Here is a 26088-nt window from a genome sequence, read left to right as displayed (position 1 = left end):
CCAGCAAAACCCTTTCATCGATGCAATAAAAAAAACTTTGCATCTAGACTTTGTGACTATGACATTTATCTGACGCGTATTAGATGGATGAGTGCGCTTCCTTCATTTCTATCTTTACTCTTCTCCAGGCCCTGGACACTGAGAAACATGAGAAGAGGAGACACGCCTCTTTTAAAGCAGCAGTCAAGTCCTTGCTTGGGAAAGAGTGAGCTTCTTTACTTTCCCTTGCACATCACTGTCTCTCTGTAATGTAAATGCTTTTCTCCTGGGTTGTTGACCTCTCTCTCAAGATAGGATTTTGTCAAAGAGCCAACTTGGGGGCTCAGCGCTCAGCCATTAACAGCAGAGACTTGTCTGAGAAAAGACAAAACAGACAAGATAAAGACAGCAGAGTATAGAAAGCTGGGTCTGGGATAGGGCTATGAGTGGTTGGGTAATGGCCTCCTATGGGATTATCACAGTTAATGGGAAATAATGAACGATGAGTCTTATTCACCAAAGTAACTGTGGAGATGATTTAAAGTCATCTCCACATTTTCAGTGCATTTAAACAGACCACAAACACAAGGGGCACACACACCCACATCAGCAATGAGTGAGCACCATTAGGATCTTTCCCACATTAGTGTCAAATGCTTTCTGCAGAGCTACACTATCTATAACTCTGTTACGCAGCCATCTGATGGTTTCCTGAACCAGATACATTGATCGATAAGACAAAGGCTACTGTGAATGCTGAATAAAAACGTGTATCTACTGTGTTACTGTGTTATTGGGGTGCTGAGTTGGAGACTCCTCAATATAGATGGAAGGGTATTTTTTTTTATCATTTAAGGATTGATTGATCACCCTGCAGTGGTGGGGGGCGAGAATCAGCAGGTACCTGATGTCAACAATGAATGAGTTGTTTCTCTCTCTGGAATTCAAGCATGCAGAAATGCAGCATGTGCAGCATCTGTCGACTCGCTGTCATACTGTTGTTATATGTGAAAAAAACAACAAACGGGTGCAGGGCATGGTGAGATTAGGCTAATTATTATTATTATTATGCTGAGAAACAGCACCAGAACCATACAGTATGAAGGTTATTTTACCACATTGACTGCTGGAGGAGTGCTCTCATCATTGACATAAATGATCAGTTTAGTCACTTTGTTATAAATAGCTGGGCAGGAAGGAACAAATGGGATATGGGTTCAGTTGTCTTTGCTATCACACAAATGTGAGCGATAATCTGAGTATACGGGAGCAACATGCCTTCTGAGGGCAATTATTTGTTTTTAGAGTGTCTTTTAACGGGACAACAGAGCTGAATGATGCATTCTGTCATGTACGAAACGAACATCAGGGCCCAGATTAAAAACAGAGCAAAAAAGCGAAAGAACCACAATCAATAGGCAAGCACTTGGATTGTTCTTCTCAGACTGCCAGCAAGAAAATGATCATAACAGGTTGTGACTTGCTGAATGAAAAGGACAACTGTGATGACTACCTCTTTGCGGAGAAGTAGAGAGGAATCTCTTTTCCTCACTACCTCTCTATGTGTGCCCACTGCCCAATGTGCTGTATGTACGCGTAAGAGTGAGTGACACTTTTTGTGGGTGTTTGTGTCTGAGAGTGACCTTAAGAGCGAGAGAGATAAACAGAGCAGAAGGCACCATGCTCTGTCTACTCTGAGTGAGGCAGTCTTTGTTGACAGCCAGTTTTGACATAGTCTCAGGATTAGCAGCTCTGTCAACAGGCCACTGGCTCCTTAAAATAGAGAGATGGGCAGTCAGAAAAACAAAACTATAACCGTATGCCACCGTAGACTCACATATTGACTGAGTCTGACCCAGATAGATGCAGACAGAATGCCTTAAGGTGCCACTGAATCTGTACAATGCTTCACTTGAGATGACAACAGATATGGCTATGAGCAGCACTGAAGGTAAGCGCAGAACTGAAATGCATATAAATGCAAAACAAGACAATATGCAAAATGGCTATGAAGTCAAGTTGCAGTATAGGCTACTCTCTGCATCACTGCACATCTGCTATTTTGCAAGGAGCATGGTCAACAGAAAGGAGTCTGACAATGGGTCAAGAGAAGAAGTAGAGCAGGGGTCACCAATAGGTGGACCGCGGTCCGGATCCGGACCCAGACGCTGTCCTATCCGGACCCGGACGAATAACTGATGGATAATTGAGAATTATACATTTTGGCAGAGCGCTTCTATTTTAACCTGTACAGCTTTTCCAGCCTTTACGGCACTCGTTCAGCAGTCCAGGAAACACACCGACCAATCACATACGTTGTAAATCATCTCACGTGACGCTACTCAGCCAATCGAATATCTGTATTCTGAAACGCATCGTTCGTGAGCCGAGTGAGATTTGTACACAGTCACGGGAGACGGAGAGAAGGCGAGAAGTAAGTCGGATAATTTTACATGACGTGCTCTAAAAAGATACGTGGACCACGAAAACAGAGCTTTTAACAAAGAATGGACGAACTAAAACAAACGAGCTAAACTAGCTCGCTAGCTGCTACATAATTAGCCTTCTTATAGCTAAAGTCTATGGATTAGACCAGTGATTTTCAACCGCTGTGCCGTGAGAGATCGCCAGGTGTACATGTCCAATTTCACTGAAGTGAAAAAAAATAAAAGGTTGAAAAACACTCAGAAAAGGTTGAAAAACACTGGATTAGACTAGCTAACGTTATAGCTAACGATCGCTTGCTAGAGCCGCGGACTGATTCCAAGAAAGTGTGTTTAGTTTATAACAGTTTATCGTTATACCCACAACAATGGTTCATTGTTTATACCTTTGATGGAAAAACGGAATACGTTAGTTTATTTCCCAGGATTTGTGGGTGATTAGTTTAGCGTTAGCTATTTCTTTCAAGTTGTCAGGTGGGAAGAACTCTCACTCTGTTACATATGAATGTTTCATCTGTGTGTGTGTGTGTGTGTGTGTGTGTGTGTGTGTGTGTGTGTGTGTGTGTGTGTGTGTGTGTGTGCTCCTGACTGTGTGAAAAAACACAAGTATTTGTTTCGTGGAAATTATTTCGGCGGGTTTGAGTGGTCAATTAATAATTGATTAGATCATCTCCAGATCAATACAGCTTTATGAGAATATCCCTTTTCACAGTGTGCACGTGGAGCCATAAAGCTCCGGCGATGCTCACAGCTGTTGTCAGGATAGTGTTGTGTGTCCGGAATGATAATTAGCTTCCTGGAAGCACCGTGGCAGAGCGGAAAATTGGCTTATATGGCACCATTAGGCAGCACGGCCTTTCTCTATTGTTGCCTCAGCACTCCAATGACCAGAACTATATCCTGTATTACACGGTTTTAAGCGAGACTCTGTCAGATCACTCAGGTTATCCGCTTGCAGAAATAGACAGTTCTCTGGTTGACATAGCTGCTGTGCATTGTGTGTCTGTGAGCATGGCTGTAAACCGATGGAGTGTACCCTGGATTATGTAGTAAAAATAAGTGTTATTTACAGCTATGCTGTTGATAAGGGCTAACACAGAGTTATTGTCATTATACCACTGCACAATTCAAAATGCTGTCAACTTAAATATGCTATTCTACAGGACTAGCTCGTGTTTCCATTTCATTATCCCATTACAGTCATTTGCTGATAATCTAAGTGATTTGTTGCTTTACATAGATGACATATCTTGAAAACAAAAAGGCATTGAATGAAAAAGTACAACAAATAAAGACAGCAAACAGGAACACAGGCTAACAGGAAAAGCAAATTATGGACAACAATAGCAAAGATCGATAACGTGATAAAATAAATGTTAATAGTGACTCTAGAATGAACTGGGAGCCTATAAAAACAGGCTAAGATAGGTATCATACATCTACATTATATTGACGACCTGTAAATCTTGTTAGAAAGTGAAGTGTTTAAAAGTAATCTGGTAGGACATGAACAATACACACAGAGCTCTCCAGGTGGTGATGCGGTGCAGCAGTCAGTCCATGAATGTCCTGCAAGCCTTACACAGGTAGATTTGCTTGTTTACAAAACAGAATAAACTGGTCAAAGCGAGTAGGTCCTCTTCGTCTCCTCATGTCACAGTCGCCAGTCATTTTACTGCAGCCTTTACCTTCTTGCAGACATGCCTCGTCAATTCCCGAAGGTAACTCTGAGTGAGGCAGAAGAGGAGACACAACTGTTAGCAGAGAAAGTGTATGCGTCAGCTCTAAAGGAAGAAGACAACACGGATGCCTTATCGATGTTCACCGTGCCTGAGGACTGCCCAATCGGCTTCCAGCAGGCCAAGGAACGTGAACTGCTTAAGGAGCTGGCAGAGCAACATTCAGAGGAGAGCACCAAGAGGTGAGCCCTGCTATTGGTTTGGCACCAAATCAGAGAGGATGTCGTCATCAGTCAGATCAATGTCATAAATGAAACTTTCAGCTTATATCAATTGTATTGCTAATGTCGCAGGAAGAAAACCTTGAAGGTGATTCGTTCCCAGTCAATGTCCCTGCTGATCCCAGTGAATACAGATGGTCCGCGGTCAGTGTCAGTCACGCCATACCTGACCCCCAGCTCCACCTGCTCATCACTGCCAGAAAACTTCCCTGATTACCAGAGGGTCACTATTAGTGGTGATTACTGTGCTGGAGTAAGTACTGTAAACACAAACGTGTGCATCATCGTGTACATTTACTGCTCCCATCTCATGTTGAAAAAGCATGGCAAGATTGCATACAATGTGTCACGTCCATTCCCCATTTAGATCACAGTGGAGGACTATGAACAGGCAGCCAAAAGTCTGTTCAAGGGTCTGCTTATTCGCGAGAAATACTCAAAGCTAGCCGACCATAGATTCTGCAGAACCACATCCCAGTTCCTCCGCAGCGCTGACTACATGAGCGAAGAAGATGAGGTTCTTCCAGGTTTGAAGTGTATATACATTATGGTAATTGATACTCACTGATGTTTTATTCTGGTTTGGATGACAGCAACAGAACAATGTTGTGGTCTCCAGATGAGCTCCCGTGTCCAACAGAAGGAGAAGATCCCTACAGCATTCAGAACATCCCTGAGAATCTGAACTATGAACTGAAGATGAAGGATGGCATAGTGTATGTGTATGACAATGCCGAGGCTCTGAGAGGAAACCAGCCCCGTGACCTTCCTTACCCAGACTTAGAGACCTTTGCCATAGACTTCAGTCATGTGCTGGCAATGATTGCAGATGGACCAACGTAAGTTGCCAAAACAAAAAGACACATGCAGCTATGCCGGTTGGGTAAACAGCCCTCATTGTAAAACTGGTTGTTGCCGATGTGTGAAGTTACACTTACTAACCTGAGGTCCACTCTAACATCTCATCCACCACTCTGATTTTCAGGAAGACATACTGTCACAGACGACTCAATTTCTTGAGTTCAAAGTTCTACCTCCACGAGATGCTCAATGAGATGGCTGAGCTAAGGGAACTGAAAAGTGTGCCTCACAGAGATTTCTACAACGTTAGGAAGGTTAGATTTCTATTGTATCTCACAGATTTCCTCTGTAAAAACACCAAAACATATGTTTTCATGTTCTCATTTCTGCCTTAAGTTGAACTATTTGTAAAAAATTTTAAAAAGCCTTGTGCGTGTGAACACTGATGTTGTCCTGCAGACTGAACACGGACATGGTTTCTTTCTCTCAGGTGGACACGCATATTCATGCAGCTGCCTGCATGTCTCAGAAACACCTGCTGACCTTCATTCAGACAACATACAAGACGGATGCTGACCGTGTGGTGTTGGAAAAGGACGGACAAAAGATGACCCTGCAGCAGGTTTTCCACAGTCTCAATAAGAACCCCTATGACCTTACCGTGGACTCTCTGGATGTACATGCTGTAAGAAAAGTAGAAAAATGACACCATGTTTTAGCGTTATGTTCATAAAAATGCCTCTAATTTGTGTGGCTGTCACTTCTAGTACAGGTAAATACCAGTATTGATCAGTGCTTTTTAATGACTGATTATTCTAACTTGACAATTATGCTTTTAATTCATAAACTTTACAGGGCCGGAATACCTTCCACCGGTTTGATAAGTTCAATTCAAAGTATAATCCAGTGGGAGCTAGTGAACTTCGAGAAATCTTCCTGAAGACAGACAACCTCATGAACGGAGAGTATTTTGCTCGCATCATAAAGGTATCGTAGCGGGTAATCACACACTGTAAGTCAGAAGCTTTGCAGAGACAGCTTAGTACACTTAGTACTTCTCTTCTTTAATAGGAAGTGGCCCATGACCTGGAGGAGAGTAAGTACCAGTATGCAGAGCCTCGCCTTTCCATCTATGGTTGCTCCCCAGACGAGTGGGACAGACTGTCTCAGTGGTTTATTCAACACAAAGTGCACTCTCCGAACATGAGGTGGATGATCCAAGTGCCCAGAATATAGTGAGTGCTACAGGCTTAAGAAATACCCATACTTCTAATTTAAAAGAATTTCGTAAAATGTGAACTTTTAAATTTCCTAAAAATATAAGTCAATGTTTTTATGTGTTTCAGTGATATTTTCAAGGCAAAGAAACTGGTACCTAACTTTGCCACGATGCTGGAGAACATATTCCTTCCTCTATTTGAGGCCACTGTTAACCCACAGAAGCACAAACAACTTCATGTTTTCCTCAAATATGTAAGATATTGTGTGTGTGTGTGTGTGTGTGTGTGTTTCAATGTATTTGTCAACCTATTTAACTTCTCCTGTGGGCACCCATAAGTGGAGGCTGGTATATAAACTGATGATTGACAATATAGTTGTGATTATTTGTCTTTATAGGAGAAGAATTGTTAACTAAAGTGTGTTGAAACACACAAAGTAAGGTGTTACCTTAAAGTAAGGTGTAATTAGAGGGTACGATTAAACAATTTGAGGCCATGAATTATTAATTTGAGGTTAGAAATGAAGCAATCCATAGATGAGCCTTATCAGAAAGGAAACAAACAAACTAATATGTGTCACATTATTATAAAAACAAATTTCCCTTGGTGCCTGCCAGGCTTCATAAAACCATCCCGGTAGTAAATTACTATTTGTTTGTGCAGGTGTCCGGGTTTGACAGCGTAGACGATGAGTCCAAACACAGCGATCACATGTTCTCCTTCAGGAGCCCAAAGCCAGAACAGTGGACAGCGGGTGACAACCCTCCATACAGCTACTACATCTTCCACATGTATGCAAACATCATGGTCCTCAACAACCTCAGGAAGTAAGTGCTAATGCCTTTTTGCCTCTTCAAAACAAACTTCTTCATTAAGGGAAATTGCTTTGCTGTGAGATTGATGGAGGAAAATGTTGGCCTTTCAACATCTCAATATGCAGTGCAGCTGATACCTATAAATATTCTCGGTATGATGAGTACAAGGATGAACAGATTCAGACTCTGTCCCATGATTTGCTCGTATATCGATTGTCCTCTCGTGTCGTCTGTAGAGAGCGTGGACTGAGCACCTTCCAGTTACGTCCCCACTGTGGAGAAGCTGGATCAATCACCCACCTGGTCTCTGCCTTTCTCACATCAGACAACATCTCACACGGACTCAACTTGAAGAAGGTACTTTAGATTTGTCGACAAGATATTCATGAATATGTGGATAAATACATACAAATTCTCATATTAGATCAGGTTGTGTTCATTATTGAGAGCCTGTTAACAAAATTCACTGTTTTATATTTAACAACACATTACTTGTGCATTTTTCTAAACTTCCCTCAGAGCCCTGTGCTGCAGTACCTGTACTACCTGGCCCAGGTGCCAATTGCAATGTCTCCACTCAGCAACAACAGCCTGTTCCTGGAATACTCCAAGAATCCTCTCCGAGAGTTCCTGCACAAAGGCCTGTGTGTGTCCCTGTCCACAGATGATCCCATGCAGTTCCACTACACCAAGGTAAGACACACACACAGGAAATGTAATGTTTCCAGTTCAGTAATAATAATGATCCATTGTTTGTGTCCTGCTTGTAGGAACCACTGATGGAAGAGTACGCTATCGCAGCTCAGCTGTGGAAGCTCAGCACCTGTGATGTGTGTGAAATAGCCAGAAACAGTGTGCAGCAAAGTGGACTGACACACCAGGTAGTGACGCCATTTTTCTCTACTGAATCTTCCTCACATTTGATCAACATTAACTCCACCTGTTTCCCAATACTGCATTCTGTTGTTTGTTCACAGGATAAGAAGCACTTCTTAGGAGTGAACTATCTGAAAGACGGACCTGAAGGGAACGATATCCGTCGGACCAATGTCGCCCAGATCCGCATGGCCTACAGACACGAGACTCTGTGCAATGAACTCAGCTTCATAGTCGACGCAGTGAAGTCTGAAGCTATGAATTCCCAGTATGAATAAAATGGACCTTGTATTAGACAAGCATACTGAGCTCTCAGTAATTACCATTTACCTTTATTTGGAAAAGTGCCAGTGAGCGACTGTGATGATAAAATGAAAAATACAATATCCTCAAAGGTTTAGACAAAAGCTGTCGAGGGAAGTACATGTAATCGCTTGTGATTACACAAACCCACAATGTATAAACAACCGTGCCTTACACTCCATTTTGTGAATGGGGGTATGTCGTAGAAACAGTTAAAAACTTGACGTTTTTCCAGTTACTGTATACACTGTACATCAGACACAAGAACACTTATGGTTGAGAGAGCGTTACACAATGAGATGGCTCGGATAACAGATGATGTCTGGTACATTTCCTCTGTCTCTCCCTTAAATACTGTGGCATGTTTTAAAGAGGTTTGGAAAGATATCGATATATTTAAGCTTTATGAAACACAAAAGTTCATAACGACTAATTAATTTTCAAGAAATGCTTAAAACTTGTTGTAGAAATGTTGCATTTACATCTCTGTTCATCATTTGAAGCAGCAAACAGTATGTTTCAAGAATAAAAGGTCTTCAGGCTTCACAATGCTCATTGTGAAGCAAACATTGCCATCTAGTGGCTAAACTGCAGCATGTAGTAACATCCGATGAATGTAAAAACATACAAAAATAAAAGCTCTTTGTGGCCTTTATTATGGTACATTTCTTTCAAACAAAACAATGGAAATGTTTGATTATTACTCAGTAGTTGTCTGTAAAAAAATATCACAGCAGAAAGTTGTTTAACTCTCATCGTCATCATCATCGTCATCATCGTCATCCACTTCTAGCCTCTCATCTTCCTGAGCAGCTTTATTGGTTTCCTCTATATGCTTCACACTTGTCCACTCTTCTGTCTGGATGTATTCTTGCTGCTGCTTTATGTCAGAGCTCTGAGCACGACTCCTCCTCCTTTTCACAGAGAGAAAGAAACAAATCATATGATGCTCTTCTAGATGTAATAATACCATTAGGACAAACATGATTTAATAACCAGTACCTGGAATTTTACACGACAGATGTGTTGTGTTATCAGTTTATCCACAGCCCTTCAGTGCTGTTGTACAGTAAAGCTTTTTTGAGCAGTGCTATTGTTTACAGAGCCCACTCACTCACAACATCACCAATTCACTCTTAACTGATTCATTCATGTACTTCTTCATGTAGCATCATTTCACCACAACAAAGCTATTAAATATGGAAAACTACCACTTACATTTTTATGTATGCAAGGATGATTATTGCAGTAAGGAGAAGGGCACAAGTTGAGGTGATGAGTATCGCCTTTACTGGAAAGAAATGAAAGGGAAAAGACACAAAAGTCACACCAAATACAGATGATAAAAGATTTGTTGTAGTTTTTACTTGTTATACTGTATTTTCTGAGCAGAGTGAATTGAATATGACAAAACGTTGCTCCACAGCATTAATTCCCTTGTGAATAAAATTCTCATACCTCCAGCAGAGCTTTGTGCACTGCCAACAAACCGGGCTGGTTGTGCCTCACTGTCTATGGTTTTGGGAGTTGAGGAGGAAAAAGACGTAGAGTGGGTGGTCCGGGTGGGACTTGCTGTCTTAGTAGGAAACTGAGTTTGCCTTGAGTAATCCCTCCTGTCCAAAGGGTTATCAGTTGTTGCATCCTTCAATTGTGTTGCCGCATCTGTGCATGTGCATAAAGGCCATAAGAGATGAGATACCCGTTGTATAAAGCGCAAGCCATTAAATGATTGTTCATCAAAAATTGTTTCCGTCTCCAATTTGCAACTATGCACTGATAGTGAAGTCCTTGATAATCCATGCAGGCATTTATAAATGGGTCTGGCAGTAATGGTACATATTTAGTTGATGTATTTAGTAAAATAAACATATCACAATTGTGGAGGTTTAAAAAAATCTTTTGTGATATCCACAATTTTAGTCTAAAAAGTATTTCTCATGAATTTGGAGCAAAGTACTGGAGCAAAAAACAAGTTCTGTAGAATATTTTTTTTAAATGCAGCTAAATCCATATTTACTCTAAATGTATAAATTGTTAACACAGCCTATGTCAGCACTATTCACTCACACTTATCTGCGTTAATACCTTCGGATGTACAGTATATGTTTTGTTTACAGAACAAACACCTTGTGCAGTGTTAAGAATAGCTTGCATGATATCTTCCATTAAGTATTGCCTCGTAATGTTCAGTGTAAAGCACTTGACAACAAAATGCATATACAAAAGGTCATACCTGATTCATTGAAGCAAAACACATCAAATTTGCGTGTAACAGACGTTCGCCATGTCACCAAGCCTGTCTGGTTGTTGCCACAATTAGAAAGGGCCTTGATGCGGGGGATGACTGCAAAATGTTCATCAATCCATCCAAACCTGAATGAAATCCAAACATGACAAAACATCAGGAACTTTTCAATAAACTCCACTGAGATGACAGACCGGATCATTTCTTCTCGGGTCTTACCTGCACGTTTCCAAACCTCTAGCGAGAGCTTCCTGGACTTGTGCTTTTGAGGCAATGTTCACTCCGAGGTACGAGCAGAGCCTCCGCGCTTCAGAGGCATTGAAGGTGTACTGAGGCTGGTTGAGGTCATTTAAGTTACTGACCTGGAATACTCCAGCAATGCTTTGGTTCGCTGCTGGGAAAACTGAAAGCAGCATACAAAACATTTTCGGATTTAGGGACTTTTCAGAGGAGGAGTTGCTTACATTTATCTACAGACATTTCATTTGAAACAAAACAATATATAATTTACCAAATTAATAAATATCAGAACTGCTGGATTCACTTACCTCTGATGCGGCTTTTGTCAATATTCAGATCAGAGGTGACTTGAGTAATTGATAACAGCGATGTGATGCAAAGCCAGATCATATTTATGACTGGTCAGAGTTGAGTCGGATGAAAGCAGAGCGATGGCAAGTGATGCACTGTTTATGTGCCTGTGAGCCAAATGACAGAGTTAAATAGGGTTGATTTTGTTCACTGGGGCGTGTGGACTCGGTCATTACCAGAAAGTAACGGAAAAGGAAGAGGGAAGTACTGATCCCAGGCCAGATCAAGAGCCATCATATGTTCCCGGAGCAGAGCCCAGGAGACAAAGAGATACAAAATAAAATATGTCAACAGGAGATAAAGCTACAGAAATGCACTGCAAAATGTAGTTAATTCATGTTCCAGGAAAAAATGTAATGGTGATTTAAACCGGATTGCTCATACAGCTTGTAATACGAGTTGTATGTCCTCATATAAGCGATATGCACTGTTACTGACATCTGACACTGGGCACCCTGTCCAAATGGTTTCCTCCCATGGGGAATTACTCAATCATGAACATGCTTATGATCTCTGGTATCCTCTGATGAGCCTTTGGCACACGACTACATCCCACTTCCACAAAAACATCTCCACACGACCTGACGGCAGGAAATGACGCAGAGCTGACGAACACGCAGCAGTGTTTTTGTGAGATGTGAGGTGTCAATGAGGGCATAATAAATGACCATCAGGAGCAATGGAAAATAACAGACATATAACTTATCTTAAGGTGTTTGAGAATGTATGGGGTCATTGAGCTACTCCAATGACAATTTTGATGTGTTGGAAAGTGAGAACAGACATGTTGGTGAGCAAGAAAAGAATATATTTTGGATAAATGTTAAAGTTACAGCCAGCAGCTACATTTACTTATTGTACTTACAACTCAGCAGCTGGTAGCGACCAAAGACAGAGCCATAAGAGAGTGAATATTGGACTTAGATTCACCAGGAAGCCAGAAACCGGACTCCAAATGAAAAAGAATGATGCTCCAAAACTGCTGGATGTGTATTTAAGCAACTAGCTCACCATATTTTGTGTATGTCAATGATGTGTTCATAACTTATTTCCACTGCCCCGAAATGGTCCAAAAATAGTGAGAGGTTAATATGTTAGAAGAGAGAATATAGAACCAATTGGCTTTGGTAGTATCTAATATTTATCAGTAGAAACGACTGCAATATCTTTTAAGGCACCTTTATTTAAAAAGGTGAAGTGGCAGATCCTCAAATCCACAAAGTACTAACAACAAAGGTAGGCACACATGTGCAAATAAGATCAACATAACCCTCATGCCATCTAATCAATGCTCTACAAGAAGAAACCTCTCAGTGCTCTGAAGACAATATGGAAAAAAGTATTTAAATACACATAACAATTAAACAAAACATTCCTTTATATTCTATATCTTTAAATATTAGTTGAAATCTCTAAGGAGCTTTATTATCTATTGGACCTGAGAGATTATACTTATAACATTAGAGGGTAGATAAATATACACTTTTTCTACTGCAGCATTTAACGGAAAATGTCATATTTATTATCAAAAATGATCCAAAAGAAAACAAGCATCTTATTGTTATATATATACATATATATATATATATATATATATATATATATATATATTCACTACATCGCACTATATAATTGGTCCCTAAACAGAAATTATCTTTTTTTTCTCACTGCAGCAAACAATCTGTCAAGTTTTCAATACAAACACAATTATAACTTAATAAAAATTAACTGTTAACTATAACAAAGGAAACATTATCCATTAAGCCTCCCAAAACGTCTTTGGCCCCCGAGAGTCAGGGTCATGGATTCAAGTGAGTCCGAGTGTGGTGATATGGTAAACTGGCAGAGACAGAGGACGACTGCCTCAGTTATTCTGTACTGGGGTTCTTTGGTTGTCCAAAGATCTTCATCACTAAAGCCCACCTCTGCTTACGTGTCCTCTCGTCTGTTGTAGTAGTCACTGAAGAATGTAAAAATACTGATAACCAGACACATCACCACAAACAGTGTCAGGGCGATCCAGAGAATTCGTCGACTCAAGGGAATCTTGGGACAAAACCGACCAAGAAGAACCAGGACCTCCTCCATCCTCCTGTGGAGATAAGGACCTCATACAGTACACATCCGATACGTTCATTGCTGTCAACAGATTCAACTTTTACTGCAGCAAAAAACTAAATCATCAAAGAGATCCATGTATTGAATGAGGAGATGATGAAAACAATGTATACATTCGAAGGATTAGAACATTTGATGATATATTTGTTCATATGGCAGTTTACTCCTTCAAATTTAATTTCACCCTTTTCTTTTTGTTGTATATTTGACCATTCATAGATAACGATATGCAAACTATGCTACTCTGTCAAGCTGTCAGAGCTACCATGGCGCCCACACTGTCACTAAATGCGCTTCCCGAATAAATGTCTTTTTATCCTAAAAAATGAACATCCAGCTTTCTGCAAGTGGCTACAGGCTGTCCAAAATAACACAATATATCTTAAAAGGTGAACGGTTCATATAAATGCAGATGTGAATTTCTTCCTCTTAACATTTGTTTTATCAAATTAGTTCTGTTAGAAGAAGCTCTTGGTGTTATTTTAACTCATTTAATGCAGCAAAGTTTGAGATGTGCCACATAGAGACTCTCACGATGTAGATGAGCTTCAGGTTCATCTTTAGTTTTTGCATTTTGAATGGAACTTGAAGACTAGTAATATGGTATGCTTATGTCAATACTGTCAAAGATCAACAAGCTGTACATTTATTTTCTTCTTAAAGCAACATGTTCAGTTTACCTGCTTGTCCTTCTCTTCTTTCCGCTCTCTTCATCCTTATTTTTCGATTCAAGCAATTTCTCTGCAGCGTCTTCCTCTTTCTGCTTCTTCTCCTCCTGGAGCACTTTGATTTGCTTCTGTCCTTCTTGGAAGCTGCATTTACAAGGTTCAAATTAACCAGCAAGATCGAAGGATATACAGTATTAATATTTACGTCCTATCATCAGGCAGTAACATACAACATGGAATTTATTCAAAGTCTCTGTATACATAACATTTTATACACCTGCACAACAAGAACAACATAACTGACGAGTCCCATAAATGTGGTGGTTTATGATGAGAAAATGTCATCACACAGAGTGTGTTTGCGTGTAGTTAAGGATGAAGGAGAGACGGCCTCACCCTTTATTATATGACTCCTCCTCGATCTTTGCCTTGAGCTCGGCTCTGATCTCTGCTCTGATCTCTTCTAAGTTGACTGGAGGCTTGGCTGGCACACTTTCCTGCTCCGACACGCTCTTTCCACTGCATTGTTTCAGATGGGAAAGAACAATCAGCCTTGGACACCAACGCCATCACAGCAGAGGTTATAAAACCGAGAGGAGTGCCCATTTAGGTTTCATCACAACACCGTGGCCTTGTTTTATAACGGACAACCTGCAGCACTGGAGAGGTCGTGTGCATTACAGACACCACCGCAGGCGAGAACATAAAAAAATGGAGCTGGCACTTTGCACATTTGTTTTTGCTATTCTTGTCTCCTCACAGAACATCTAGACACTTGAGAGCTCCACTCAGGCTCTCTATTAAACCAGGATATGATTGGAGCCTTGGGCCTGGACTTTGTCAAACTCTTTGCACAAATGTTTAGATTACGACCCAGGATAGCATATCCATCAAGTGCAGCAGGGTTTGATTATTTTTTATGCTGTCGGGGATATTTTCACCCCGCTGGGGCTTTTCTCTACACCGTAAAACACATCCTGAAGGTCACATAAACAAGACAAAGGTCCCACTGCAGCACAACATGCTTTTGATAAGAATGATTACAAGTTCAGGCTTGTCTTGGCCCATTGTTTCAGGACTGTGTGGGGACCTTGGGAATCAAGCAATGGTATGTGTACACACTGTATGCATTCATGTGTGTGTGCGCAAGAAAACACCATGGCATGAAACATACCATTCTGCTGCTGGTTGGGCTTTCTCTGTGGGAGCGTTGCTTTTCACATCATTCGCTTCACACTAAAGAGGAGGGTGTTGAATATTTTGGAAGAAATTATTGCCTTCTTACAATAATACACAATAAACAGAAACCATCAAAGAAGTTTAGAGGGGAAATGCCCCTTGAGGGGGACTGCTAACAACTCAGACACCTGAAATGTTACAAGAAACCCCAAATAGACTTTTTCATAACCTTATCACATTACAATACCTTCCTTTGAGTAACAATAAAGCAGCATAATTTGGAAATAATAGAGTTAAGTACAATAATCTCAAACTTGTACTTAAGTACAGTACTTAAGAGAATATATGTAGTTACTTGCCACCACTGACAATTAATATAGATATGACCTGGACCAGAATTTATTATTATTAACCAGTAAATTACAGCAATATGAGACAAATGGTTTACATTCAAAAACACAATTTTTACCCATTTTGAAATCAAAAGAAACACAATGTCCTGAATAATGTTCTTATTATTTCAACTTATTTCATATCTAAGTGATGACTCCAAAGCACACACATTGTACAAAACTTTGACTCAGCAGTCAATCGGACACAGTGGGTGTCACTGCATTAAATGCTTGATATGTAATTTCCCATCAGTTTCCGACAGGACAGGACAGGACGACCTACCAGGACAGGAAGAGCAGCACCAGCGGTGAGTCCCATGCTGGGGCCCAGGCCGGCTATGGCTGGAGTCTGACCTGGGATGTTCAGGAGGTTAAATTTAGGCACCACTGCTACGCTCACCCTACGTCTGGGCAGAGGCTAGTAAGGGTGAAAGGAGACAGAAGATGTGCCAGTGGTAAGGATGCAAAATGAGAATTTAGGTATGGAATTTGTTTTTGCTTTTACAATAACTACAACTACAAAGGCATGATGATGTCACCAACAGAAGATTCATTATTTCATTAATTTATTAAGAAACACAAAATAACATAAAACAGGACATTTTGATATTTTTAGTGTTAATTAGCACATTTTAGCATGCCAACACGCTAAACCAAGATGGTGAACACTGTAAACAGTACAACAGTATATGCTTAGCATGCTGACATTAACATTGAGAGCTGGTAGCATGACTCATAGTTTTATTACAAGATATCCACAAACACAAAAAAGTCTGACTGACCAAACATTCAATTTAAAACCATGTGAAAGAGAGAAAATCAGCAAATCTTCACATTGGAGAAGCTGGAATCAGAGAATGTGTTTAATAGATGACTTTTAAATGACAAGTAACCATTTATCAAAAAGTTTAAATTTTTTGTTGATTAATCGATTAATTATTTCAGCACAAAAGAAGGGAAAAACTGAAGCACTTACCTTTCCCAGGGTGAGGGACATCGATCTTGATGGCCGTGGAACTCCATCATCTTTATAGAGACAAACAAAGACACACAGAATACAGCATTAAATAAGCACAGAAACCATTCATTTCACGCTGGTATTGTTGCCAGAGCAGCAGTGAAGCTGCTCAGTAAGACAGTATTAAGATACTCCAGTTAAAGTGGAAAGTCCCTGATAAAAATACTTTCATAGGGCAAAGCAGCAATGATGCTAAATAAAGGTGCATGCTTGATCAAACCTTGTCTGGATTATATAGTTTACAAATATCTTTCCATGTATAAGCATGAAACATTTTGTAGAGAAAAGATGTAATGTTTCTGTGTTTACCTGAGCTTGATCTGAATGTGGTCAATAGCACAGTCTTACCTCCAGCGTCCACGGACCCTCCATAACAGCGATTTGAATTCTGGTTGGCCAGCTTCTTGAACTCCATCAGCTCGGCGTGGTCCTTCTCATACGTCCTTTTCAGATTTTCCACATATTGCATCATAACCTCGGTGGCCTTGTTCATACGTTTCTCCTGTTGCACAAACAAAATCAGTCCATACTGCAAGACCATATATGAGCACAGACCCGTGACTAACCTAAAACATTTTAGCAGAGAGAGTTTAAACAACTGACTCTTCGTGAAAGGAGCTGTGAAGAAAGCTACAAAACAAGCTGAAGTTTGACCTATTTAACAAAATAACTGCAGGCTTCCTATGAACATTGTGTTTTTGGCCACCTGATGAATATAAGTCCAATGGTGTATATTCTTGGTGTAACTTGGTGTTTGGTCTCCCCAAATAACCGTCTTTTTACGTTTAACTCTCTCCACCAGCGAGTTGCTAAGTTTGTGTGTCAGCTGTTTGGAGCTGGGCAGGTAGCGTGCAGTGGGTTTATTGGAGGTTTTTGCTCAAAGCCGCTGACAGCTTTTGGGAACAGGGTTGAAAAGAGCAGTGAGTCCAAACCATACAGGAGTATTTGTTGTAAAACCAAAACAGATGTTAAAATATGCACATAGCTCATGGAGAGAAATACCTTATGGAGAAGACCTTATAGTTACAACATATCCTGCTTCATATATTTGAAAAGAATAAAATATATAAATGTGGCTGTCAAGAAAACACAGTGAAAGTCAAGAGAATTGGTATAGCCTTATAATTAGATTGTTATTTATAGATGGGTAGCAGTACAAGGAAAAGATAGAAAAGGGCAGTAATTCATCAGAGTGGTTTGGGATTATAAATAGCTAAAGACCTTTGGCTGCAAAAACAGTACATTTGCTCTTTAACTGATGTTTGGTTTGGCCGGCATGAAGTCAGCCATGACATCAGATAAAGATCTTCCCCATAATGTTTTTAAATGCTGCAAAACAGGCATCCCAGTGACCCAGAGACGTCTTGAAAAAGACAGTATCTTTTAAACAATAAGATGTACTGTTTATTTACACAATGCAGCGTTCTCTTTATCTGTTCTGCATTTCCTCGATCTGAATTGTGTTTGTATGACTGCACCTGTCGAACTGCTCCGACGATCTCTGATCTGCTGGAGAGTCGCGTAGCCAGCCGGTGCAGCACCGCTACGGTCTCTATGAGGCGCTGGTAGGCCTCACGCTGCTCCAAATTCTGCCACTGTGGCGAAGTCATCTGCAGGAAACACAACAATTTTGTTACAACTCTCTCAGGAAAACAAAGTGTACATCAATGTCCTCTTCTGTACCTGGGATTGGACTCACACAAGATAAATATTTACTGTGGGACATTTCCAGGAAACATTAAAGAGGCGAACGAGCACTAAAGAGCCAGAGGGAACTAATATCAGCCGCTGTGTTCGAGGGCTGACCTTCAGTGCTCCTTTGAACTCCTCCAGTTCTTTCTCTGTGTCTTCCTCAGTCAGGTTCCTTTCCCTCTCTGACTGTTTGAGCCGCATCTCCAGAGTGTAGTTGTCATTACGAAATGCCAGTGACAGCTGGACAAATGCGTTCTGTGGGGAGGAAGTTACTGCAATGTAACACTTGGAATGGTAACAATAAACAGCAGATTGCATACAGATGAACTGCTGGTGATGGCAACACACCAACTCAGAGGAATCCATAGAAAACTCTCCCACAGTGACAAATGAGAGCCAGTGCGGTTGTTTGCGTAATACTAATGTGCATTTTTATTGGTTAATGTGTGAGTGAATACCGAGCAGCCATGAGGCAAACACAGGGAACAAGTTGTGATTCTGACATTTGACCGCTTGATGTTTTGCTGCGCTGATCAAAGCAAGTCTGCACAGTTTTCCGACATACACGGGCCACGACTGAGAGGAAATATATGACCTCTGACTGTCCTGATCCAGACGCGTCCCAGTGGGAAAAGCGAGAGAGGCTGCAGGCCGAGCCCGACAGCGTCACTAATGTTTGCATTTTTCTCCACAGGAAATAACTCAAGTGTCTCCTCGGTCTGATCAGGAACAGAAAAACGCTTTCCTGTTGACAAAACACCGTCGAACTGAGGCAGCCAATTTTATAAAGATGTAATTAACTACTTTGGTAACAAAACTGATTATTATGAACATTGGGCAACGCATAGCAAATGTTCAGCAGTGAGTGGAACAAAAGATCAGAGTTCTCTGATTGAAACAATGTTTGAACACAATTTACTGCGGATTACAGTCGGCAGTCTATTTTATGACCCATTGTAAGAAGACTCATGCACACAGTTAATTACTGTGGAGCGTTTTGAAGGCAGAAATTAGAATGAGAATATTAAATTTAATATATTTTCTTCTGGGAAGCAGAAAATGATATGAGGCACATTTTGTATTACTGTTTTCTTTTGCTATATAACAAATGAAGTTGTTTTAAGCAGTAAACATATTTGCAAATAAAGCAAGTCTATCACTACTATTCAGGCTTAAACAGACCACCAAAATACTAAAAGAATAGTTAAATACAATTCTGGGAAATGCACTTTTTTGTTCTCTTGCCAAGTGTTAGATGAGAAGATTGGTACCACTCTATAGCCTGGTTCTGTCCAAAGCTAACAAAGAGAAAATAAATGTATTTCCTCAATTCTAAAATTATTCATTTAAATTGCAGATAAGCACAAGCAAAGCACCACACAACAAAACCAAAATCAACTGTAGCATGTATGGACAACACTTAATTCCTCACCATGAAAGATTAACAATATGATGTTTTTGTAACTTTGTATCATTACTTTTAGCAGAAATACTATGCGAGAATCACCCAAAACCTGAACAGATCAGATACCAACCTCAACTTCTTTTTCAGTGAGAGGGGGTGCACTGGAATGAAATCAAAGAGGAACTGTTAGTATGGTGAGTAATGTACATACATTGGTCCACAGTAAAATAAAGATGTGTCATTTATCTATTAGACAGGAAATACAAGGCAAAAGATTTAAGTTAACTAAAGCAGCAGTTGATGCACACCAGCCTGGTAGACCTCGGTGGAGTTTGAGTTTTCTCAGCATCACATCTGAAATGTTTGGCATGGAGTCAAACTTCTCCTTTGCCTCCTCACTACTGGCTGAGTTTGGAGAAGGTGGAGCTCCTGCAGACACAGAGATACATAAATCAGTCCGAAAGCAAATTGCCTGGACTTTTTCTAATTAGGCTTTGATTCCAGTCTCAAGTAATTTGAGACTGATTATTTAAAATCAAGACTCAAGTGCTTTAGTCTACATAAGACCACACATCTTGAAGGTGAAACTAGGTTACTTTCCCTGAACTGCAGCCACTCTGCCCACAAGTGGCAACAACAGGACAATAACGTATCCTGAAATGTAGCATTTCTTAATTTCTTTTAATTCAGATTTTCCTTTTGTAAGATGGCGGCGTTATTTCTTCTTTCAAACATGACATTGTCTCGCAATAGGTGACCTGTAAAACAAATGAGGCATTTGTACAGTTTCCTTCAAAGATGTGTTTTGTTTTTAAGTCAAAACTTGTGACTTTGTGTGTGATTGTCAAGTCAAATTGTCAGCCTGTCAAGTCTCAACTAAGTCAAATATCACAACAGTGAAGTGGAAGTAAAGTCTTGAGTCCAAATTTTTGTGACATAATTCCCAAGTCTACAGCTCTGTCTCTTTCCAAAACACACAAAACCATCTCATTGCGTCTTCCTCGGCTGGTCTTCGGCTCACATACTTCTACTCACAACAATCATGCCATCTGCTGATGGAAAAGGCAAACAGCATTTATTTCTCTGTTATGACGTTGCCAGTAAATGGGGGGCACAGAGGGAAAAAAACAAGAACAGATCATCATCATCATCATCATTTGCTGACTGGAACAGATTTTCCCTGAGATTCAGGAAGTGCACACCCTTGGCGACATTGCTGAACGTGCTGCTGAAAGTACTTTCTGTCTTACATGGACGAGAGGGAAAACAACGACTGTTACCTCTTTCCTGTTCAGCTGCTTCACTCAGGTCCGGTAACTTGGATCCCAATATGCTTTGGTTACGCATCAGCTTGTGCTCCTGTATACACAAAGGCACACACGCATGAACACAAGAACAAAGCACTTACACAACATTTTACAGAAGAGGTATTTTACTACCAATTCAAGCAGTAATTAACCAAATGTGCTGAGCTGATTCTTTACCTCTCTGAATTTAGACAGTTTCTGTACACCCCCCTGCTGAGTGGGGAAGTCTTTGTAGCCTGAGGACTTGAAGGCAGCATCCTTGGGCTTGTCTGAGAGGGTATCCTCCGCTGTAGGAGGGAAACTTGGGGCGCCATTTCTAGAATTGAGGGTGCCTACAGCATCCCAGGAAACAGCCCTCATAAGCGGAGGGAAGGCCCCAATGGTCTTGATCTCTGCTGTACAGGGGGCCTGTTGAGTAGGGGGTCGAGGGACAGGCTTGGCCACCCCTGTGGCCAGGGCCTGGTTGAGGTTTCGACCTGGACCAGGTCCCTCATCTGCTTTACCGACTGCTGGAGGACTTTTAGGTACAGCAGGATCACAGTTCTCCTTCTGAACAGCAAAACGGGGCGTTAGAGTCCCAGAGGAAACTTTCCTCTTCTCAGAGGGCCTCCAGTCCACCAACAGTCTGTTGCCCTGAGGTTAGCAAGATAATAACTGCTATTAATACATTTAGCAATCATATTATGTCAATAACCCTTTTCTGCAACTTCACCTTGTAGATGTTGAGACATTTCTTGGGATAATTGAAACATTTGAGGGGATCAAAGTCATGAGGGAAGCAAGAATGTCTGTATAAAATGTAATGGCAATTGCTGTCACTGTGATATTTCTGTCTGGACCAAAGTGGTAGACACGCTGATAATGCCATCCCTAGAGAGCCATGCCCCTGCTAGCATGATTAAAAACCTCTTTAAACTAAAACAACCATTCAAAAAAGAAGTCGGTAAACATTTTTGCAACCTTTGGAAGTATTGAGATGTTTTTCATGTGTGTGGGAGTAGACTCTTGATCTTTTGCATGACTTCCCTCTTCTACAAACCTCTCTATCAGATATAATACAAACCATATAAAGTTTGTCATATCTGTGTTAATAAAAATAAACTGTGAGTGAATCTGTTAATCTGACCTCTTGATCCTGTGTCGTCAAGTCAGGCTGATCTCGCACTGAAGGAACTTCCAGATGCTGCAAGAGAGGACAACATAGGACATTTTCTTATATTTCTTATGTTAACAAATATTAATTAGACCATTTAAAAACACAGCAAAGGGAAATAAAATGAACTCAGTTTTAATAGGGGAAAATGAGCATGCGTCAAAAATATCTGCACACTATCGTGAGTGAATAACAATAATTTCTTTACCTGCCCAACCAACTGTGAGCTGACATAGGTTGCCTCTGTGGGTCCTCCAGCTGAAACAGCAGAACATAACCAACAAAATCATTCTTGCAAAGTCCAATGAACAAAAAGTGATAAGTGAAAAGTCGTAAACAGTTGTTTTTAATAGTGCCTTACCAATTTGAGGAGCAACAATCAGTGAGCTGCTTCTAGATGAACACGGTGAGGATGACGGAGTTAGAGTTGGAGAAAGACCTGTGGGAAAAAAAACAAAAAAACTATTGTGAATCAAACACATAACTTACTGAGTTCAATGTGACTTCCGACCTCTTTTACCTATTGGTAAGTTTACCTGAGAATGCTCAGAATCTCCCCCAAAAAATCTAGAAAACTAAGTTAAACTCACGAAGACAACAGCTCAAATGAGCTGCTATGTACTGCATGTATATCTGTGTGTGTGTGTGTGTGTGTGTGTGTAATCGCTACCTGTGGGTGAGTCAGTGAGGGAGCGGCGGCCGCGGCGTGTCAGGAAACGGTCGCTGACCTTCTTGGCCTGTTGGAGCAGCTCCAGGTTCTTCTGTCGATCCTCCTCAGAGAGCTGCAGCTCCGGCAGCTGATCTTTCAGCAGGTCGATCACATTACCTGTGCTGTCTGAGAAAGATAATACACACATGCACACACGCACAAGCACACTCTTGTTTTGTGGTTGTTTTTTTTCAAGGCAAACGAAATGCAGTTATAGACAAATCAATATGCTCGTTTGCTTGCTCAAACATTTTTAGATGATACATTTTGTACAATAACTCTTTGGGGAGAAGAAAATAACAAAGTCTGTGAGTGCTTTTGGATTTGAAGAGGATATTTCTCAGTATAAAGTCTCATGCCAATGAATAATTCACAGATGGATGTGAGCCAATAAATCAGGTGATGAGGTTCGGCCAAGTCAGGGATGTTTTATCTCTTCTCTTCAGAGAAGGGCAAGAAGTTAAACATCAAAAGTAATCAAAGCTGTAAAAGCATCTCAGGTATGTGGGAGGACACACGGATAGATTTATCTCTCAGGACGCAGATGACCAAACTTAGTCGAAATGTAGTGAAGCTTCTTCGAATTATTTTGGCTTTATTCATCCTTGGAAAGACAGATCTTTCAACAAAGTTACAAATACCCACTTAAAAACAGTGACTTCAATTTGGTGCTGAACTTAAGGAAATGTTGCCAATGATAACATCAGAATAGCTCTCACAGTGTTGTGGCTATCTTTATATAATGGCAGCTGCAGTGTGTGTGTGTGTGTGTGTGTGTGTGTGTGTGTGTGTGTGTGTAGGTGTGTGTGTGTGTGTGTGTGTGTGTGTGTGTGTGTGTGTGTGTGTGTGTGTGTGTGTGTGTGTGTGTGTGTGTGTGTGTGTGTGTGCGCGTATACAAGGTTTACCCACCGACAATGGTGATGGGTCCTCCAGAGGAGTTTCTGGCCAGGCGAGCTCTGGGACTGTGTGGTCTGAGAGAGAGGAAACAGTAATGATACAGACACATTGTCCCCGTTTACAGCTAAAAAAGAAGAAAACTGTTGTAGTGTTTGAGGTGGACGATTACCTGGTCTGCTCCAGAGGACGTCCATCTTGTTGGACAATAGTGGCCTGCAGTGGGTAGAGGATGGTGGGGGCAGTCATGACGATAGCTTGACTTTTGCCTGGTGCAGACTGTGCAAAAGAAATTATAAAAAAACAAAAAGACACACAACAAAACAAACGTCAATGGTAAAACAAAAGTTACAGCAATACTGGCATAGGTGTAATATATGTTTTCCTTTGTGTTGGAATATGCATTATATTAGCACAATATTAACAGACATCATAAAATGTATTAAAACTTGATTTTGACAAAAACAACCACAACAAGACGGGGCCTCAAAAGTAGATAAAAGAGAAGTTCATATTGTGCTACAGTTGGGCATATTCCCACCCAAACAAATGAACATTAAATCCAGTGACCACAAACAATGAAGGTGGGCGCCTTTAATGACCCTGAGAGGGGTTGGCCTCGGGGCAGTTAGGCACTCTGACCAGCTGGTAATCCAGATTTAACTGCAGTGACTCCAGACACATTTAAGCAAACACTAAAGATTTCCTTCCACTATTGTAATCATCATAAACCTAAATATTGATTTAATACTTCAACACATCTCTAAAAGTCGTGATAAATCACAGCGTTGGTTACATAGAGGTTTAGGTTGAGGGTGGGAAGAAAGACTCACTTCAAGGAGAATCTCCTCAAAATGATTTTTGATTTAAAAAAAAAAAAGAAATAGGCTTGTGGTTTGTTCAGGCACCAGTTGAACTTTGAAGGGTTAACTGCTGCTGCCAGGTAAATGCTGAAGAAGTTTTGCTCAGTGTCAAGTTCTTAAGGATCAGTCATTTGTTAGAAATAGAGACACAAAATAACAAGTATGAATACCCCAGAGTGAAAATAAAAAAGAACAAATAAACACAGATAAAATATGTTCAGTGTGAACATTGTCATAAATCTGTTTATGGGAGCACTTCAGAGATTCAAACAGTGAAAAATAAATGGTGAAAATCAAAGCAACAGAGGCCGAAACACCCAGACAATGCTAGATCCTACACCTCTCATAATCCAGAGCCACAGACCACATTATATGACTATTCCCACAGGTTAAATTGGACTCCTAGTGACACGAGTAAACCGGACTTCATGAATAAAATTGTTGGAGCACCTGTTGAACAATTCCAATTCCAATTCCATTCAAAAATGTGGAAAACTTCACATCTTCATAAATCATGGGTCATTCCATTCCTGTTCATTCCCAAATCCTTGTCCAACCATAATAGGAAAGTAGGCAACTAAACACAGACTGAGATCAAACACTAATTCCCTAAGAGCTCCTTTCAGCTTATCTTTGCACTAGAACCCAAATAAAAGGATTCCTGCTGGTGGTAAAGCTGCAGAAAGGCCACGGCCGTGCTGTAGTAAAGGTGGATACGTATACAGTGTTGGCATATGCCCTGAAGATTTGATTACACAGCTTCATTACATTCAGCAGAGATGTCTTATCTAGTTTGTGTGTTTATGAGCGACTGCAGCGGGAAACAATGTTCTCAGACTGTTGAACACTTTGCTGTCTGCAGGATGTTTGCTGATTTAACTTCTGAATCTGACCCCTTCAAGATTATACTCTCCATATAGTTGTGACATGCTGAAAAAGATATGCCTCTAATATGGGGATGTTTATGATTCAATGGGTCGGTTGAAAGTAGAAAAAGATTTGAGGATTAAGAACAAGTCGTGAATCTGACGAAGACTTTTCTGAAGACCTTTCTTAAGAACAAACTTAGAAAGATATTGCCGAATGAGGCAGAATGTCCTCTCACTTAGGAAGGATTGATCAAATGTTTTTACTGCTAAACTATCAGAAGCATTTTGAAGTCAAAGAAGAAACCTTGAGGGCAGACGTTCAGTAGCAACATTGATAGAATTTCCTCACCAGAGCCAAATGGATTATTCTGTGACAGATTTTATGGCCTCACATGCTTTTTCCAAAAACAGAATATGTGTTTAAAAAAGTGACACTCACTGTACTGGGAGAGCTGGATGAACTGTCCAGCTCCTCGGGGGAATCCTCCTCTTCCTCAGGCAGTGTGGGCATGGTGTGGAGCAGTGGGGGGCGTGAGCGAGTGTGGGGGAAAATAAAAGGCCTCTCAACGTCGCAGGGCTCAGCACAG

The 26088-nt window shown here is 40.7% G+C and overlaps 3 protein-coding genes across 4 annotated transcripts; 1 reads left to right on the top strand and 2 right to left on the bottom strand.

The window, feature by feature from the left end:
• The first annotated feature begins 1833 nt into the window (after positions 1-1833).
• ampd3a (adenosine monophosphate deaminase 3a) lies at positions 1834-8888 on the top strand. Its single transcript, XM_079159121.1, has 15 exons — positions 1834-1930; positions 4122-4344; positions 4456-4636; positions 4751-4910; positions 5003-5222; positions 5369-5498; positions 5675-5869; positions 6040-6171; positions 6256-6419; positions 6531-6657; positions 7068-7231; positions 7456-7576; positions 7739-7912; positions 7990-8100; positions 8197-8888. The coding sequence occupies exons 1-15, from the start codon at positions 1843-1845 to the stop codon at positions 8371-8373; spliced, it is 2367 nt and encodes a 788-aa protein (XP_079015247.1). The 5' UTR covers positions 1834-1842; the 3' UTR covers positions 8374-8888.
• Positions 8889-9033: 145 nt separating this feature from the next.
• Positions 9034-11332, bottom strand: lyve1a (lymphatic vessel endothelial hyaluronic receptor 1a). 2 transcript variants are annotated; one of them, XM_079159134.1, is made up of 6 exons: positions 11192-11332; positions 10863-11046; positions 10632-10771; positions 9857-10060; positions 9617-9689; positions 9034-9312 (listed from the first exon to the last, which is right to left on the bottom strand). In XM_079159134.1, the coding sequence occupies exons 1-6, from the start codon at positions 11271-11273 to the stop codon at positions 9144-9146; spliced, it is 852 nt and encodes a 283-aa protein (XP_079015260.1). In that variant the 5' UTR covers positions 11274-11332; the 3' UTR covers positions 9034-9143. The 2 variants fall into 2 exon arrangements, with proteins under 2 accessions (XP_079015260.1, XP_079015261.1); XM_079159135.1 differs by having other exon boundaries at positions 9157-9312; positions 9617-9684.
• Positions 11333-12439: 1107 nt separating this feature from the next.
• mrvi1 (murine retrovirus integration site 1 homolog) lies at positions 12440-26029 on the bottom strand. The gene is made up of 20 exons (XM_079186274.1): positions 25941-26029; positions 23942-24048; positions 23785-23846; positions 22837-23001; positions 22528-22605; positions 22375-22424; positions 22140-22196; positions 21191-21646; positions 20987-21065; positions 20015-20135; positions 19837-19867; positions 18416-18556; positions 18088-18219; positions 16958-17111; positions 16568-16617; positions 15875-16009; positions 15195-15256; positions 14417-14539; positions 14033-14164; positions 12440-13326 (listed from the first exon to the last, which is right to left on the bottom strand). Exons 1-20 carry the CDS (start codon positions 26010-26012, stop codon positions 13164-13166), a joined length of 2370 nt encoding a protein of 789 aa, XP_079042400.1. The 5' UTR covers positions 26013-26029; the 3' UTR covers positions 12440-13163.
• Between the last annotated feature and the right edge of the window lie 59 nt (positions 26030-26088).

The sequence above is a fragment of the Pholis gunnellus genome (genome assembly GCF_910591455.1).
Source record: "Pholis gunnellus genome assembly, chromosome: 1".
NCBI classification, from domain to species: Eukaryota; Metazoa; Chordata; class Actinopteri; order Perciformes; family Pholidae; genus Pholis; species Pholis gunnellus.
This window is presented reverse-complemented; position numbering and strand designations above follow the sequence as displayed.